We start from the raw sequence: 15,262 nt of genomic DNA, 5'->3' as shown, positions 1-15,262 counted from the left end.
AGCGTGCGCCAGCAAAATGCCTCATTTTGCAGTGAATTTCCCCTTGGCTGCGATGGAGTTGGTTTTACAGTCATCTCCTGCAGTCCCATTGCTGAGGGCTCTCAGCATTGGGGGCAAGCCCTGACTGCTCCTGCCTGTGTTTGCTTCCACAGATGGCTAACCCTGTCCCGTCAGCCTGCTGCGTGGTGCTCGCCGTGGTGGTGGTGGTGTACGCCCAGAGGCACAGCCAGCAGGGTGAGTCCTTCACGCCTCCCAGGCCTTGGGGGTCCTGAGAAATGGGAATGCTGCTCTTCCAGCCTCTCTCCTGGGGGCAGCTGGGAGCACCCTCCAGGTGTGCCTGATACTGCTTCTGTGCATGTTATCACTTCTCTCCATGACAAGCGTCCCCTCCAAGCCATCACTGTGGGGTTTGGGCACCCTGCATCTCCCTCTGCTGATGCCCCTTGCCCTGTCCACACCTCTCTGTGTCCCTAGTGCCAGGACACTGCTTTGGATGCCTTCCCCCACTCTTTTGTGCCCTATGCAGCCCACCCATGAAGGGATAAGAGTTGGGAGGAAGCATCAGTCTGACAGCTCCATGATGCCCTGCCCCAGGACAATCATGGATGATGCTTCATCCTGCTCTCACCTTCTTGGGATGACTTAATCCCCACTGCCACCACGTATCTGGGCCCACCACTAGCTCACATCTCTCCAGGTTGGCAGAGGATTCAGGGCTTATTTTAGTGGTGGCTTTAGAGAGATTACATTTTAAAGTCACTGGTGGCATTGGGAGCTGGAGGGCCCCACATGATCTTGGGTCTAGGCAGGAGCAGGAAGGTCATCAGGGATGGTTGCATCTTGCTGTGGAGTCCAGCCCTGCAAAAATGGGACAAAATGGGGAACCTCCAGCATTCACTGCTTTTCTTGGCAGTCTGTCTGTAGTTGCTTTTAGAGGATCTTAGAGGGGGATTTTGCTGATGAAGTCCAGTAAAGACATCTATGGGCTCTGTGAAACTGAGGAACCCAGCCAGAGTGCCCTGCTGAGCTACCCTAAATCCAGTTGGGTGGGTTTACATTGCCAGAAGCTGCCAGGTTGGACACAAAGCAGCCAAGGTTTGGCAGCACATCCGCATTTGTGGGGACAGCCACCCTCTGGACATGGAAGGAGCTTGCTGGCTGGTGCTGCAGGAGGGTCCACTACCCCTTCCCAGGGAGCCTGCTCAAAGCATTTGGGTGCTGAGCTGTGTGCTGCTTGTGGTGGTGTGATGCTTCCTGCAGAGAAGCAAAGCTGCTCAGTCCTGCTGTGCTTGTAGGACCACTACCTGGGAAGCTTTGAAGGACTCAGCAATAGGACTTGCAGAGCATCCTTTGGACGCACCATGCTGTTCCTGCTGTGCTGTAGGAACAGTAGCCCAGACCTGTTGCACAGGGAGATGCACAAAACGCAGAAGTGCCAGGTACCTCAGGGTTGCACACACTTGTGTTGTCTAGTCAGAAACAAATGCTGCTCCTCACCAGTAAGCAGGACCACGCATTTTGCCACTGACAGCTGGTGCAGAGCTGCAGCGACTGTCACCTTCTGCTCTGTGATCCAGTAGGGTTCAGGGGTTTGGCAGCATAGCCTCCCATGTCCTCATGTCCCTCCTGTTTCCCTTGCCTGCCTGTGTCTGGGAGGGAGGTGTCTGGGTCACCAGCTCAAAACTGAAGCTGCTGAGGCCTGTGTGCATCAACAAGTGCCTCAACAGGGGGTGAGAAGTGAGGCAGGGATCTTCCCATCTGCAGGAGCTTCACTGGGGGACAAAAAAGGACACAGGGTCAGAAAATAGGTTACAAGAGCTGGAGAAAGGCTAATAGGGCGCTTTCAGGACTGTCCTCAATCTGTTCCCCAGAGGCACTGCGTGTCCCTCCTGGGCACCTCTCAGAAACACCGAGGTATGCTCTGCTCTCCTGCCCACCCCACCATGCCTGGCTTAGGGAGGCTGCATGCAGGCAGGTGAAGCTGGGGAGTGTCTACCCCACACTGGAGACCCAAAGCTTGTGCCCTGTGCTGCACCTGCCCTGCTGCAGCCTCTCCTCACCAGCCAACCCCAGAGCTCATCCCCCACCAGTGGGGCACTCGGGCTGGAAAAGCACAGCAGGAATGGGGTGGGAGGATGGATTAATCCCACTGGTGGCCGGGACCTGGGGGAGTGGGGGGAAGATGCTGGCATAGAGTCCATTTATCATGCACTTGAGGCACGTTTGACTTTAATAGCTCATGAAGCACTTTAAGAGATGCATTAGCACTGAATACTTGAGTGAGGAGGATGTGACAAGCTGTTAAGTGAGCATGAGCACAACGGAGAGAGCCTGGCCACCCTCTCCTGGCTCTCATATGCACCCTGGTGATTACTGGAGCATCCTGCAAAGTGCCACATGAATTAATAAAAGCAGCATCAGCCTTGGTAAAGGTGAGGCTGCTCATGTATTAACCCCTCTGCTGCCCACCTCCTTGGAGCTGGCAGAGCACAGGGGGCATCTGTCTGGGATGTGGAAGCCCGGGATGATCTCCAACGTCGGGGGAAGGGAGTGGAGGGGCTCAGAAGTCAATGGATTTGAAGTTCCTGTGATCTTTGGGGTGACAGAGCTCCCTTGCTTTGCATCCCTGGCAGGTTGCTCAGGTTTCACCTGCATGACACAGCTGGGGACTGCAACTTCCAGCTACCCATGGGGATGGACACTGTGTGATGGGAGACCAGAGACATCCAGCAGGGCAGCCCCAGGGGGATACTCTGAGGCTGGCACTAATATTCTGGGTCTGGCAGTGGGTTTGGGGTGTCCTGCTTCAAGGAAGGGCAGAGGGGCAATGGAAGAGCATGTCCAGGAGTGTCATCCCCAGCACATGAATAAGCAGCTTTAGATGGGGCTGCCAGATTGGGCCAGACTGCCTGCAGCAATGGGTATTGCCCTGGACAGTCTCAGGGCTGTCCCCATCTGCACAGATCCAGCTGGCATGGAGGGATGGACAGGAGCTGCAGAAAGAATGGGAGAGGACAGAGTAGACAGAACAGGCTGAAGACCATAGGGGAGAGCCTTGTGCCCTCCACACAGAATCAGAGAATGGTTTAGGTTGGAAGGGACCTTAAAGATCATCAAGCTCCAATCCCTCTGCCATGGACAGCAACGCCTTCACTAGATCAGTTTGCATAAAGCCCCATTCAACCTGCCCGTGAACACTTCCAGGGATGGGACATCCACAGCTTCTCTGGGCAACCTTCACCAGTGCCTCACCACCTTCAGAGTGAAGGATTTATTCCTGATACCTAATCTAAACCTACTCTCTTTCGGTTTAAAGCCATTACCCCTTGTCCAGTCACGGCATGTCCTTGTGAGAAGTCCCTCCTCAGGTGTCTTGTAGCCCCTTTGCGTACTGGAAGGTGCTATAAGGTCATCCTAGAGCCTTCTCTTCTCCAGGCTGAAGAATACCAAGTATCTCGGCCTTTCCTCATAGAAGAGGTGTTCTAGCCCTCTAATCAACTTCCTGTTGTTGTGCATAGCTCAGTTTTCCTTCCCATGTTTTGTTCTTCAGGCAGTGGTTGCTGTCAATGTATTTCAGAGTGGAGGAAGGTGGTGGGGACAGCTGAGCACCGACGCGATGCTGTCTGCTGTGACATTCACACCTTTGGTTGTCCAAGGCCTCCACTGTGTGAGAGCAGAGCTGGTGGGGGTCCCTGCAGTGCAGAGACCCTCTCCCTGGCAGGGCCTGGGTGCCTCCAAAGGTCCGGGAGAGGTCACAGCACGAGCTTTGGGGTTTTACCCAAGCTCTTATATGGGAAGTGTGTACATGGTGGAGATGCCTAACCACATGTCAGACTACAAAGTGCACATGCATGGGTGATTTCAGCTTTTGCTGCTAAATGCTGTGACTGCCTGTTGCTGGACTTACCTGTTCTTATTAGACCCAATGCCTACAGCAGTCCTGAAAAGAGGGAGCTCTGCTTCCCCAGTCTCTTGCTGTGACAAAGGCATTTTCCCAATCCATCAGCTCTGCCAGAATTATGTCCACATCTGTCCCAGACTGAGATTTCTTTGCTTTTAAAAGAGGACTAATTCTGCTCTATTGATCCTCACCTTGCTGAATTAACTCATGTTTAAACAATAATTATGTTTTCACCCAGGAGAGGAGACAAAGAGATAAAAGTCTCTGGAAATGAATGCACTTCAGATGCCACATGCCGGGGTTAATTTATTGATAGGAGCAGAAGCTCCCATCTCCTCTCTTTCTCACCAGCAACAAGCAATTAGCCCCCATCATTCCTCAGCCGAGGAAAAGAGAGATTTTGTTTCGGTACTCTCCCGTCTTTCTTGCTCTCTTAAGCCCTGACACTAATCTTTTGCAGTCGGTTCTGCTGCAAAGCTTCCCGGGGGCTCCAGTTTGCACGTGCCTCATTAGAAATGCTGCTGCAAAGACAAAGCATGGACCGGTAAATAGTCTTCAAAATGCACAGCAAAGCCATGCAAATTGGCTTTTCAAAGAGAAACCAACTATGGATATGAAAACCTCTCTCCCCTTCTCAAATTGCCCAACCCTGTCTCTGTTGCATTGTTTGGCTGACAGAGATGTGACCAGCTCTTTCTGTACTCTGCTTCCTCCACATAAGCCAACCCATGCCAGGAAATGCCCTCTGCCTGGCATGCTTAAACTAGTCATTTTGATTTTGGAGTTTTGTCTGGATTTGCTGTGTAGGAGATGGTTAGTACATTCTCCTCTCCTCTCCTCTCCCTTGTGGCACTATCACAGTGTCCTTCAGTCATGCATTAAGTGACATGACAAACATCTGTCATTTTTTGTTTGTTTTTCCACGCAATCCCCAGGGTGAGTTGAGTGTGCAACAGAGTGGTCTGGAATTTTTGTAATTGCCAGGGCACAGGCAGTCACTGGGGAAGGCAAGGTCAAAGGGACTGACTGTGTGTGCTGAGCTGGGAGGCTGGAGATGGTGCCTTCTTCCAGGCTCAGGTTGGGGCCAGCTCAGGAAAAAACTCCGTCTTCTCGTTACACAGCACCTTCATACCTCCCGTGACACTTCCTTTTGCCTCTGGCCAAGTTTTGCTCTCAGCACAGCACACTGGCACTTTATCTCCATGTGGCTCCTGACAAGGCCTTATCAGTGCTGTCGTCCCTGGGACACCATCCTGCATTCTGTGAGTCTGACCTACATTCCTCCACTGGAGATGAATGGACTTGTGTTTGGCTGCATAAAACACATGCTCCTGCCGAGGGAAGGCTCGTATATTAGCTGCTCTGGACTCTGTGTGTGATGGACTCATCCTTTCCATTATGTGCATCAGCCCTTGTGTCACCAGCAAACTTTGCCAGCAACAGTTTTATGTTGCCTTCAAGATAATTGATAAGACGAGTGATTAGCAATTGGCCAAGAACAGATCCCTGCGGGGCCACACTGGGAACACCCTCCTGCAATGATGATTCCCCATTAACAATTAATTCCCCATTAGCAATTACATTTTTTAATCCTTCCTGTTATAACTCTGGATGCTCTCATTATCCAGCTGGCTGAAAATACCAGCCTCGCTCCAAACTGCAGCCCCATTCAGCAGACCCTGTTTAAATCATTCTGAAGGCTGCCGTTCAAGGGCAGGCATCTGCTCTTTGCGTCCTTTGCCTCCTTTGCCTTGCTCACTGCTGCTCACAGCTAAGCTAGCCCAAGCTCATGGCCACCCACTGGGAATCAGCGTTGTCCTACTGCATCTGCTGGGGGCCAGTCTGCTGGCCCATCCCTTGCTGGCCAGAGGTACAACCTGGCTGTAGTTCAAGTTGCCCTCTGATGCCTTTCCAAGGAAGGTCCATCATCTCCATCCCTGAGCATTCATTACTGTGATGGTTTTCCCACTGCCTCCCCATCTTCCCTGCCAACCCACAGCTGCAGGGAAGCAGCAGAGACAGCAACCCCACCTGCAGTGACACCCCTGCTGCAACGCATTAGACTCTGCTGCATGCTGTTAGGGTGTTTAAGAGCCCATCAAGTTCTGGGGTCCCCTTTGTTACTCTGATCTTCCCTGGTGAAGGTGATCCTGTCAAGAAGAAGAACCCCAAACCCAAAGAGGCACAAACATCTGCAAGCTCCCCTTTCCATTTCTACCCCTCTTTCTGTCCCTGACCACATGACTTTATTTTTCTTTTTTTCCAGTACAAGATGCATCTCCCGAAAGGTTCTCTGTCTGCAAAATAAAAGAAAATAGCCGAAATAGCCCAAGGTCCTGGAACAACTTTTCCTATTACTGGACATCCCCCTGAGCTAAAGTAGATTTCCTGCCCAGACACAGAGTGAATTACGGCCAAGCTCTCGGCAGCTGACCTTGTGGTCAGCCAGAGCACAGGCTTGCTAATAAATGTGGTCAGCCCCTACCGCAAACAGCCTATTTTTAGTGCCTGTGCTTCCTTGCCCACTGCCTCATCACTCCACAGGGTCCAGAGCCGAGCATCCCACAGGGGGCCAGCCAGCAGAGCAGGGTAGCCCTGTAGGGAGCACATCCCAGGCTTGATCCTCCCCCCTGGGAGGTGGGAAATCAAGAAGGTTCATTTCCATGCACTGTCTGTTAATTTTGCACTGCAGAAAGTCGCTGGTGCATGGTGCAGTGTGGCTGGTCTTGCTGGGACACGCTGTGGGAGTACAGCTCATGCCCATCAGACAGGGACTGGAGACCTCACAGCTCTTGCCTAGGGTCTGTTTGAAAAATAGCCACAGGTCAGCAGTAAGACTGATGTCCCATTGTGCTCAGTGCTGTCAAATGCAGGAGATGAGATGTTCCTGAAGGGCGAGTGGGGGAGAGAGAAGGACAGGAAGAAAAATAGAGGGACTGGCACTTAGGTGAGAGGAAACACAGCTTGGTGGTTCAGGGCTTTTAAGTATTGCCTTTTGCAAGTTATCAAAGTTTGTGGACATTGCAAAGAAGCTGCCTGCTTTCCATGTACAGTTCTGTTTGGAGGCACTGGAACTGAATTTGCCACTTTCTGGAAATGGAAGAAGTTGTTTGAAATGGAGCTGATGGAGTTCTGGAGTAAAGTGGAGATCTGCCCCTCTTGAGCCATCCAGGAACTTGGAAGGAAACCTAGCTGGCAATATCTGTGATGCTAACAAAAAAGGGAAGCCTTCCCCAAAAACAGGTCCTGTGTATTGAAGCAGATGACAAATCTGTAAAAGAATAAAAGACAGAAAAGAAAAAAGAAAACACATCTTAAGAGTGTGGATCTATCAGACTTTGGACAAGCCTGTGATCCCACAGAACTGGTGAAAATAGTTTGTATCTGTGGTGAGAAGAAGAAACTGCCAGGAGGATCACAGTCAGCCAGGACTCATTAGTTCTGCCAGTGTCAAGGAAAAACATGTCTCAGTAGTCTCTTAAGGCTTCATTACACATCAACAGGCAATGAAGGAGGAGGAATGGGATTTGTAGTCCACCCAGACATCTAGAGAAGCTTCAAGTGGAGGATTACTGCTGACATAGAGCAATGATGCCACAACCTGTGGGGCGGAGGCTGGACCTGCCAGGCTGTGGCTGTGCAGAGGGGACAGCACTAAATTTGTTGACCATCTACATAAGCCAGAGAGTCCTTGCCAATAAATCCTTGCTGACACCCAGTGCTGAACAAGGCCTGCTTATTGGGGAGAGGCCGAGAGGAAGGGTTTGGATTTCCTTCTCACCATGGCACTGCCCTGCTGTGTGGAGCAGGAGCATGGCTTCCTCTGCGGACGCATGGTTCTAAATAGACACATTGCCACAGCAGCTGGGAGCCTCCAAAAGCTGATAGAAGCCAAAATCTCATTTGCACAGATTTTCAGACCCTGGGAAGCTGAGGTTTAGCCCAGCACAGAGGGAATACCATGGGCCTTGTTCTTTATGTGAGCACTGGCTGCTGAAGAAGGGCTGTGTCCTGTCCTAGCACAGTGCTCCTTTTGTGGAAGAGGAAGCAATCCTCACCCTTTCTTTACATTCTTGAAGGCTTCCAGAAATGGAAGATCGCATAAAACTGTCGGGTGGGGTGGAAACCTTTGGTGCTTCAGGGGTTTGGCTTCAATTAGCCTCCAAAAGCTCCAAAAGGAAAGGTCTCACCTTGGAAGTCACATGTGGCCATCCCAGTGAGCCAGACATCTCACATTTCCAGAGCAGCCTGCTCCCACCAGCTCACGTGTCTAACAGAACTTGGACTGAAGGTACCACTCACTATTTACCTGATTTGAAGAGTTTCCAGTGTCTGAAGTCCTGGATGCCCTGGAACTGCAAAGCCGATCTCCAGTCAGGCTCAAAGAGCAAAACATGGCAGCCCTGGGGGAAGCTCTGGGCACCACTTGTGGAAGCACAGAGCCTCAGTAGAGGGTGCTACAAATCATCCGCAGGACACATCACAATAGAGCTGTGTGTGGCAGAACCCAGGACCTAAAGGTCAGGAAAGGCTGAGACATTCAGGTCCTGCACATCCATCTGTAGTGTTGGGCATGGAGTCACTTGCTGCTATCTTCAGCCCACCTGTGACACATCTGGGAACAAGCAAAGCCCTGGATAATGGGAACACAGGCACAGCAAGACACCGAGTACAAACGTAATCATCTCTGCTTCCTCAGAGAGGATTTTCTGGGGTGGAACAGAGCAAAGACACCATGAAGCACGATCAGGAGTGCAGATCAGATGCTGGGACACAACATCCACAAACCTCTTTAATTGAAGTCCTTGGTGGGGTTAATTTCTCTGAGCAGATACTGTACTTCTGTGGAAAGGGAAATACCAGATTCCTAATCAGGCCAGCAGATGCTGGAGTGTAAAAAATACACAGAACAACTTGCAAGATATGCAGTCTGTGCTGTGGATGAAAAGAGCATCTTTCAGGATAAGCGGTCTTGGGCAGCACTAAATGGGGTGGATCCATGCAGAGAAGCCAATATAATTGTGGCCTATTAAAAGGAGAAAGAGAAGAAGGATTGAGGAGGGGCTGTGGCAGGCTCGTTACAGAGAGGAAAAGCAATGTGTGTCACCTTGTAATGACTGCTCCAGGAAGGCCCATCAGGTGGAGAAGTGAAGTGAAACCTCAAGGCAATTGACAGTGATGGAGGCAGGAGGGGTTACAGCAGTGTTAGTCCTGTATGAACTATTGATCTCTTGGTGTACAATTTGCTGGAAAACGCTGCTATCTAGGCTTAGCTCTTAGCACGTGCTGATTGAAGCCGAGCAGTCTGGAGCCTCATTGCACTTTCTTCCCTTGATTAGACCCATACTGGGGAGGCTGGTGCTGGGGAAAGGGATTTTTGGCTGTGATTCACAGCATGGGGAAAAAACAGCTTTGTCTCTACTTAGGACACAAGGGGAAGGGGATAAAATATCTGCATGCAGGGAGAGTACCTGGCAAGACACATCCACTTCTCAGTTCAAAATTCCCTATGGATGGGCAGAACCTCACCTCCGGGTGCACATGGTTGACAGAAAGGTAGTGCTTTTCATCCCAGGTTCAACGCACTTGACCTTCCTAGCTTTTTCAGTTTGCAAAGCCTGCAGCATTTCCTCTGGAGCAGACCTGTGTTAGCAGATTTAAGTCATCTGCCAGTAGCCAGGCTCTTCTTAGTCATCTATTCTGGAGCTTTGCAAAACAGCCAGAGGTCTACAGAGCTGATGCTGGAGAACATTGACCTGCAAGGCCAGGAGCCCATAGGACTTCTGCCAGCCAAGAACTCTGTGATTTGTAGGCAGAGCAGAGCCGGCACCATCACACTGAGGAATTGACTGGGATGCACAACCTAAAGCAGGGCTGCAGCATGTGGCCTGTCTTACTTGATTCCTGCTGGATTTGCAGAGGTGTAATGAGGTGTGCCCTTGTGTGCATGCATTTCTGATGTCCAGGCCTCGAGTGTGCTGCTGAATAACAGCTCTGCTTGAAGACAGATGGAGGGGAATGGATGTTTTGCTCCTCCAAAGAGCACTTCTGTTCTCTGGAGAAAGGTCCACTCTGTGCTCAGCTGGTCTCTGCTGCTCGCAGCAGGGCTACACCTGCTGCCTCCAGGATCCAAACTGAAATAAAGCCAAGGAAGTTGAGGAGCATCCCTCACAGAGGTAACAGAGCTGCAGAGGGGGATCAGGGTCTTATCCTGTTGTGAGTGGCATGAAGGCAGGCTCACAACAGCAGCACCTCCTGGAAACCTGGGTGGTGCAGAGTGTACACACAGGGGTCCACTGCCGAGAGCTTGTCCTCATTAGCCCCACATCCATTCATCCATCCAAGTGAGGATATTCTCCAACCAGGCGGTTGAGCTCTGCTCATCATCTGCATTGTTTATGCACAAATCCACTCCCAGAGGGAGTGTAAATTGAGCCTGGAGTGCTCCCGATGGGATTCTCCAGCCATAGCCACGAACTTGAGATTTTGTAGGATGAGTCACAGAGAGCCTCTGACTCCAGCCAAACCACAAGCCCTGGCAGGTTGGACTCTGCTGAGTTTGTGGCTTGCCTGTGCTGTGGTGTGGTTGCTCCAGCTGACAGGATGCTGTGCAAGGGAGAAACTGAGGCACATGGGAGTGAGAGTGCATTAGATACAGAAGCTAATGTCTGTCTGTCTAGTCCTCTCCTGCAACTTCCCATAGAAACCTCCATGTCTGGCCATAACTGTGAGTCTGGAGACCTGCCACAACCTATGCCAGCTGCTGGGACAACTGGAGAGGCAGGGTGCAAAGGGATGAAAATCCAGTGATGTTGCCAAAGAGTGGGAGGAGGCTGTTGAGCCCTGCAGGAACTCCTGCTGTTGAGAGAGGGTGCAGCATTACATAGGATGCAGCAAGGCACGATCCTGGTGGTCATATTCATGGCATAAGTTCCTGTGCTCAGCAGACTTGAAAATTAGTTTTACCTTTATGGTATGGAAAGCACAAGGTCTTGTGTTTTTCCTTTGTGTGAGGGTCCCTCTGTGTGGCAGAGTGGAGGGGCAGATCAGGAGCTTGGATTCCCCACTGGTGCCTGCTCACCTTCAGAGCATCACACAAGCCCTTTGGCACGATTAGGAACCACAGCCACAGGCTCACCGGCTGGTGAGCTCCAGTACTGTTCCCACTGGTGATCCAGTGAAGTCCATTCACTCTCCTGTGACTCTTCCCTGTCCCCTTTGCTCTCAGGGAGACTCTCCATCTTTGTCCATTGACACCCAGCCCTTGCTTTCCCATCTCCCAGCATCACAGGGCACATCACTTTGGGAACTAAGAGAAAGGGCTTTGCTCATCCTTTGTCTTGCAGGGTGCTCGTGCTCTGTCTCTGGTCCCATGCAAGCACCCTCCTCTTAGCCTTGGCTGGGCGTAAAAGCTGTGCCAGCTCCGTGGTTCCTGTTGGGGGGAGAGCCTTTAGGGATGCCTGCGGGATGCCTCACTGCTGATTTACAGCTGCAGCTCACTGGGGTCTGTCCTGGCTCAGATGACTCCTCCAGGTCTCAGCTCTGACACAGACATACCTGTCCATCCCTCCTGGTTTGCAAAGAGAGCTTCTGTTGTTTTCAACCCCAGTTGCTGGAGGCTGATCCTCGCTTTTATGGAGCGTGAGCCCTGAATATTCAGGAAGCAGCACTGAAGTTGGTGCGACCATGGTTGGCAGGCTTTGGCCCTTAATTAATTAGCATTGATTGTACTTCCAACAGTGGAGGAGGGAGCTGCAGCTCAGGGAAGCAGTGAAGTGTTGCAATATAATCACTGCAGCTATTTTCACGCTGCTGGTTGGTGCTCTTCAAAAGTTACCTAGCTGCTGCATTCGCAGCATGGTAGACAGAAAGGAAAATCCGAGGGGGAATAGTAGCAACATGGGACTTTCAGAAGCTGTCATGTCATTTTAGAAGAAACATCTGTCTGCATGTCTGTATAGGGTCGGGGTTTTTCTAACTTTTTGGTTTTTTCTTTTTGAAATTTGTTATTTATTTATTTATTTTCTGGGTATTGACATTGTCTTAGCTTATCAAAGGTGCTGTTCATGTCTTTTGCATGGCAGCAGGGTCAGTTCACCCCTGGGCCACCAAGAAGTGCTGTTTAAGAAGTGGGATGTGCCTTGTCTCCCAGGAAATTTGGACCAGGTTGTGGGGCTGAATCAGTCACTTTAAAGTGGAAGTGTCTGCCCCATCTGAGCAAGATAGCCAGTGGACAGCCCAACCTCTGTGTTAGTGATCCCCTTCACTCTGTAATCTGAGCAAGTCTGTTCCACAGAGCTCTCTGAGTCTATGGGCTTTTGTATCCGTGACGCATTTCTTCCTCCATATTTTTGTAATTTTCTTCTTGGCAGCTCCAGAGAGATGGGCCCAAGCATCCTTCTATTGATCTATGAGAAGGACTTGGAGATGTAAACCCAGAAGGAAAATTTCAGGATTTAGGTAGACAGATTTAATCCCATCACATTCTTCATCCTGCCCTAAATCACAGCTCCAGAATGAAGAACTTCACAGTGAGAGCCGCCACGAGCGCTCACAGCTCTTTTAATGCTGTTACCTGATGTTGCAGATGTGTCTCCCAGCCTGGTGAATACCGAACCCTCCTGAAAACATTCAGTGCCTTTAATTTGTGCTGTGGCATGGGCTTGTCCCTGCACAATGTGCTGGGCTGTGACTGTGTGCTGGGAGCCAGGGCTGTGGTGGGGGGCTTTCTTTCCCACATGTGTGCCCAGAAACCTTGCCAGGATTCTGGGAAAGCAGTGTCAGGGCTGGATGAGGGGTGGAAAGTGGGTGTCAGCAGGCAGAGACCTTCAAGTCAAGCCTGGTAGCAAAAGGGATTAGTGGATACGGGCTGTTGGGTGATTTAATTGTGTTTTCCTTCCTCCAGTGAGTTTGCGCCATTTTTCTTGACTTGCTTAGCCCTGAGGAGTTTTTTAGTGTAACCAGTATTTATGGAAGGCTTTTTGCTTTGGTGCCTCAGAGGGAGTCACTGGTGCACACGGCAGCAGCTGTTCCATAGCCCCACAAGCCATCCCTGCAGTGCCCGAGTGCAGGCATCCCGAGAGCCATACGGGGGTCCCAGGTGAATAAAAAGGCACTGGATGAAATTAATTCAGTGCTTTGTGGTTTTGTATTTCAGCAGGGTCAGGAGAGCCTGACCAAACCCTGGTGTCAATGTACCAGGTGCCATAGGATCACAGGGAAGGAGGAAAACCAGAGCCTAGCTCTGATGAAAACAACTCTCCTGGGCCAGTTATTTCATCTGCTTTGGGGACTTCAGCTCCATGTGTAAGGCAGGGAGAATGATGCTCTTCTCATTCGTCTCACTCATTTGTGTTGTCAGATCCTTTTGGCAGGCGCTGCATCTTGCTGTGTGCCGGCACCAAGCAGTGGATGACAGGGTGGACATCCCTGGGGGGCTGCAGGCAGTGTGGCAGCGTGAGTGCTGAGGAGGAGCTGCCTCCATCCCCTGTGCTTCCCATGAGGGGTACCCCCATCAGGGAGAGAAGCGCTTGCTGCCAATCTGTCCTGGGCAAAGCTGATGGGCAAAATCCTCAGGGGAGCTGTTTCCTGTTGGAAATTAAGTCCCATCAACATCTAAATGTTTTACAAAATCATATTTCTCTGTCAGGGGAGAGAACAAAGAGATGAAGCATAGGGGAAGGAATGGCTGAAGTTTGTCTTTTTGGTATTTTTCAGAAATTGTTAGGTTCTTCACTTTGAATTGACCCCCCCTTCCCCTTATAGAAGCAAATGTTTTGCAAGCTATTTGTACAACTCAGCGTAGACATTTTGAAAAAACACCCTAAAACACATGAAAACCTTTGTTTTCCTCTGAAGGAAGGAACTTGCTTGTTTTGGGGCTTTTTTCCCTCTTTAACAGAGAATATTTGTAAATTTGGACCTTTGCCCTGGTGGAGGCAGAGCAGCATTTTCAACTTCATGGCACCCTGGGCCTGCCCTGGCCGTGCCAGAGCTGCGGGAGGGGCTGCAAGCACCAGATCCTGGAGTAGCCGGGGCATCTCCTCTCGCCCATTCCCGCTCCCGTGGCCACTCTCCCGTTGCCGTCTGCAGCCGCTCTCCCTGGGTGGGCTGCAGAGCATCCTCTTATTGCTGTGCTTCAGTTTTCCTATTCATGATCTCGAACTGGAGGTAGGGGAACAGCCGCTCTCTGCCTGTAGCTGTATGCATGTGTGCATAGATTTGCACTGATTTTCTCTCCTTAAGGACTTTCTCGTATTCCCCCCTCGCAGGCAGTGCATGCAGTTGTTTGCAGGCTTCTGCCTCCGGGCAATTTCCTCCTCCTCATTACTACCCTTCACTCCCTCATCCTTTATCCTCTTCCTCCCTCCTGATGGAGACAGTCTTTCACAGCCGACTCATTTCAGAGATGTTTTTTTCACTGCCGAAGCCAAGATTTTTTCCTCTCCCATTGCACTTCGCCTGGAAATGGGAGGAGGAAGCAGGTTTTGGGTTTGGTTTGGGATTTTTTTTCAGCAATAAATAATTTCTGAATGCTGAAGAGGCAAGAGAGTGAAGCTGGCGTTAGGCTACATTGAAATACTCCATTTGTTCTGGGAGTCTTTCTCCCCCCTCCTCCAGAAAGCTTCCTCTAGTGTTTAATTTTAAAGCAAATTGCTATTATTTTTTGTTTTCTTACTTTCCAGAAGAGATTCGTCTATTATTTTGGCTTGTCTGGAGATTTCCATGTACACCAGAATTTTTTTCCTTTGCTTTTCTTTCCTCTTTGATTTCTTTTCGCCGGGGTTAAAAGCCCCAAGTCAGCAAGGTACTTAAACACATGCTCAAAGTTAAGGCCTTGCCTAAGTGCTTTTCTGACTTGGAGCCAAAGATATTTTCTCAAGTCCTTTAAATGCTTCTGAACCTGAATTCAAAACGTTTTACAGAAATTCCAGAATTCAAGTATCTCTTGTGCTAATAATAGTTGTAATTCAGTACTGCCTTCAGATGACTGGAGCTCTGGACATGGTGAGCTTCTGAAGACTCTTACTCTCAGAAAATATACTTCCCTAAAATCTTCTGCTTCCAGCTCAAGAGCTCTCCAGAGAGTGGGGCACACTTACTTGTATTTCAGTCAATGATACATAACTGGCCTTTTAGCTGTTGTTTTGCTACACTCAAAGCTTTTAAACATTGAAATTTAGGAAATAATGTGCAATTGGTTCAAGTCATACTGAATGAATGTCTGCTCCTGAACATTTGCTCATTGTCCCCAACAGAGGGAATGAAAAAACCACACCAAACTGACAGCTCTCTGAAATGGCAGCATCACTTATTGGAGGTTAGGAGATGCTCTCAAAGGCAGACTGGGCTCCCAAAAGC

General features: G+C 50.2%; 1 protein-coding gene across 8 annotated transcripts in view; it reads left to right on the top strand.

The window, feature by feature from the left end:
• Positions 1-15,262, top strand: part of CNTFR (ciliary neurotrophic factor receptor) — a 200,654-nt gene that overhangs the window by 116,360 nt on the left and 69,032 nt on the right. For all 8 annotated transcript variants that reach the window (XM_039567358.1, XM_039567362.1, XM_039567363.1 and 5 more), the window contains one exon: positions 153-234. In XM_039567358.1, the coding sequence (XP_039423292.1) occupies positions 153-234 (82 nt within the window). The remainder of the gene's footprint in view (positions 1-152; positions 235-15,262) is intronic.

Source organism: Corvus cornix, chromosome Z (genome assembly GCF_000738735.6).
Source record: "Corvus cornix cornix isolate S_Up_H32 chromosome Z, ASM73873v5, whole genome shotgun sequence".
In the NCBI taxonomy this organism is placed as follows: Eukaryota; Metazoa; Chordata; class Aves; order Passeriformes; family Corvidae; genus Corvus; species Corvus cornix.
The sequence above is the reverse complement of the archived record's forward strand: the minus strand, read 5'-3'. Positions and strand labels throughout refer to the sequence as shown.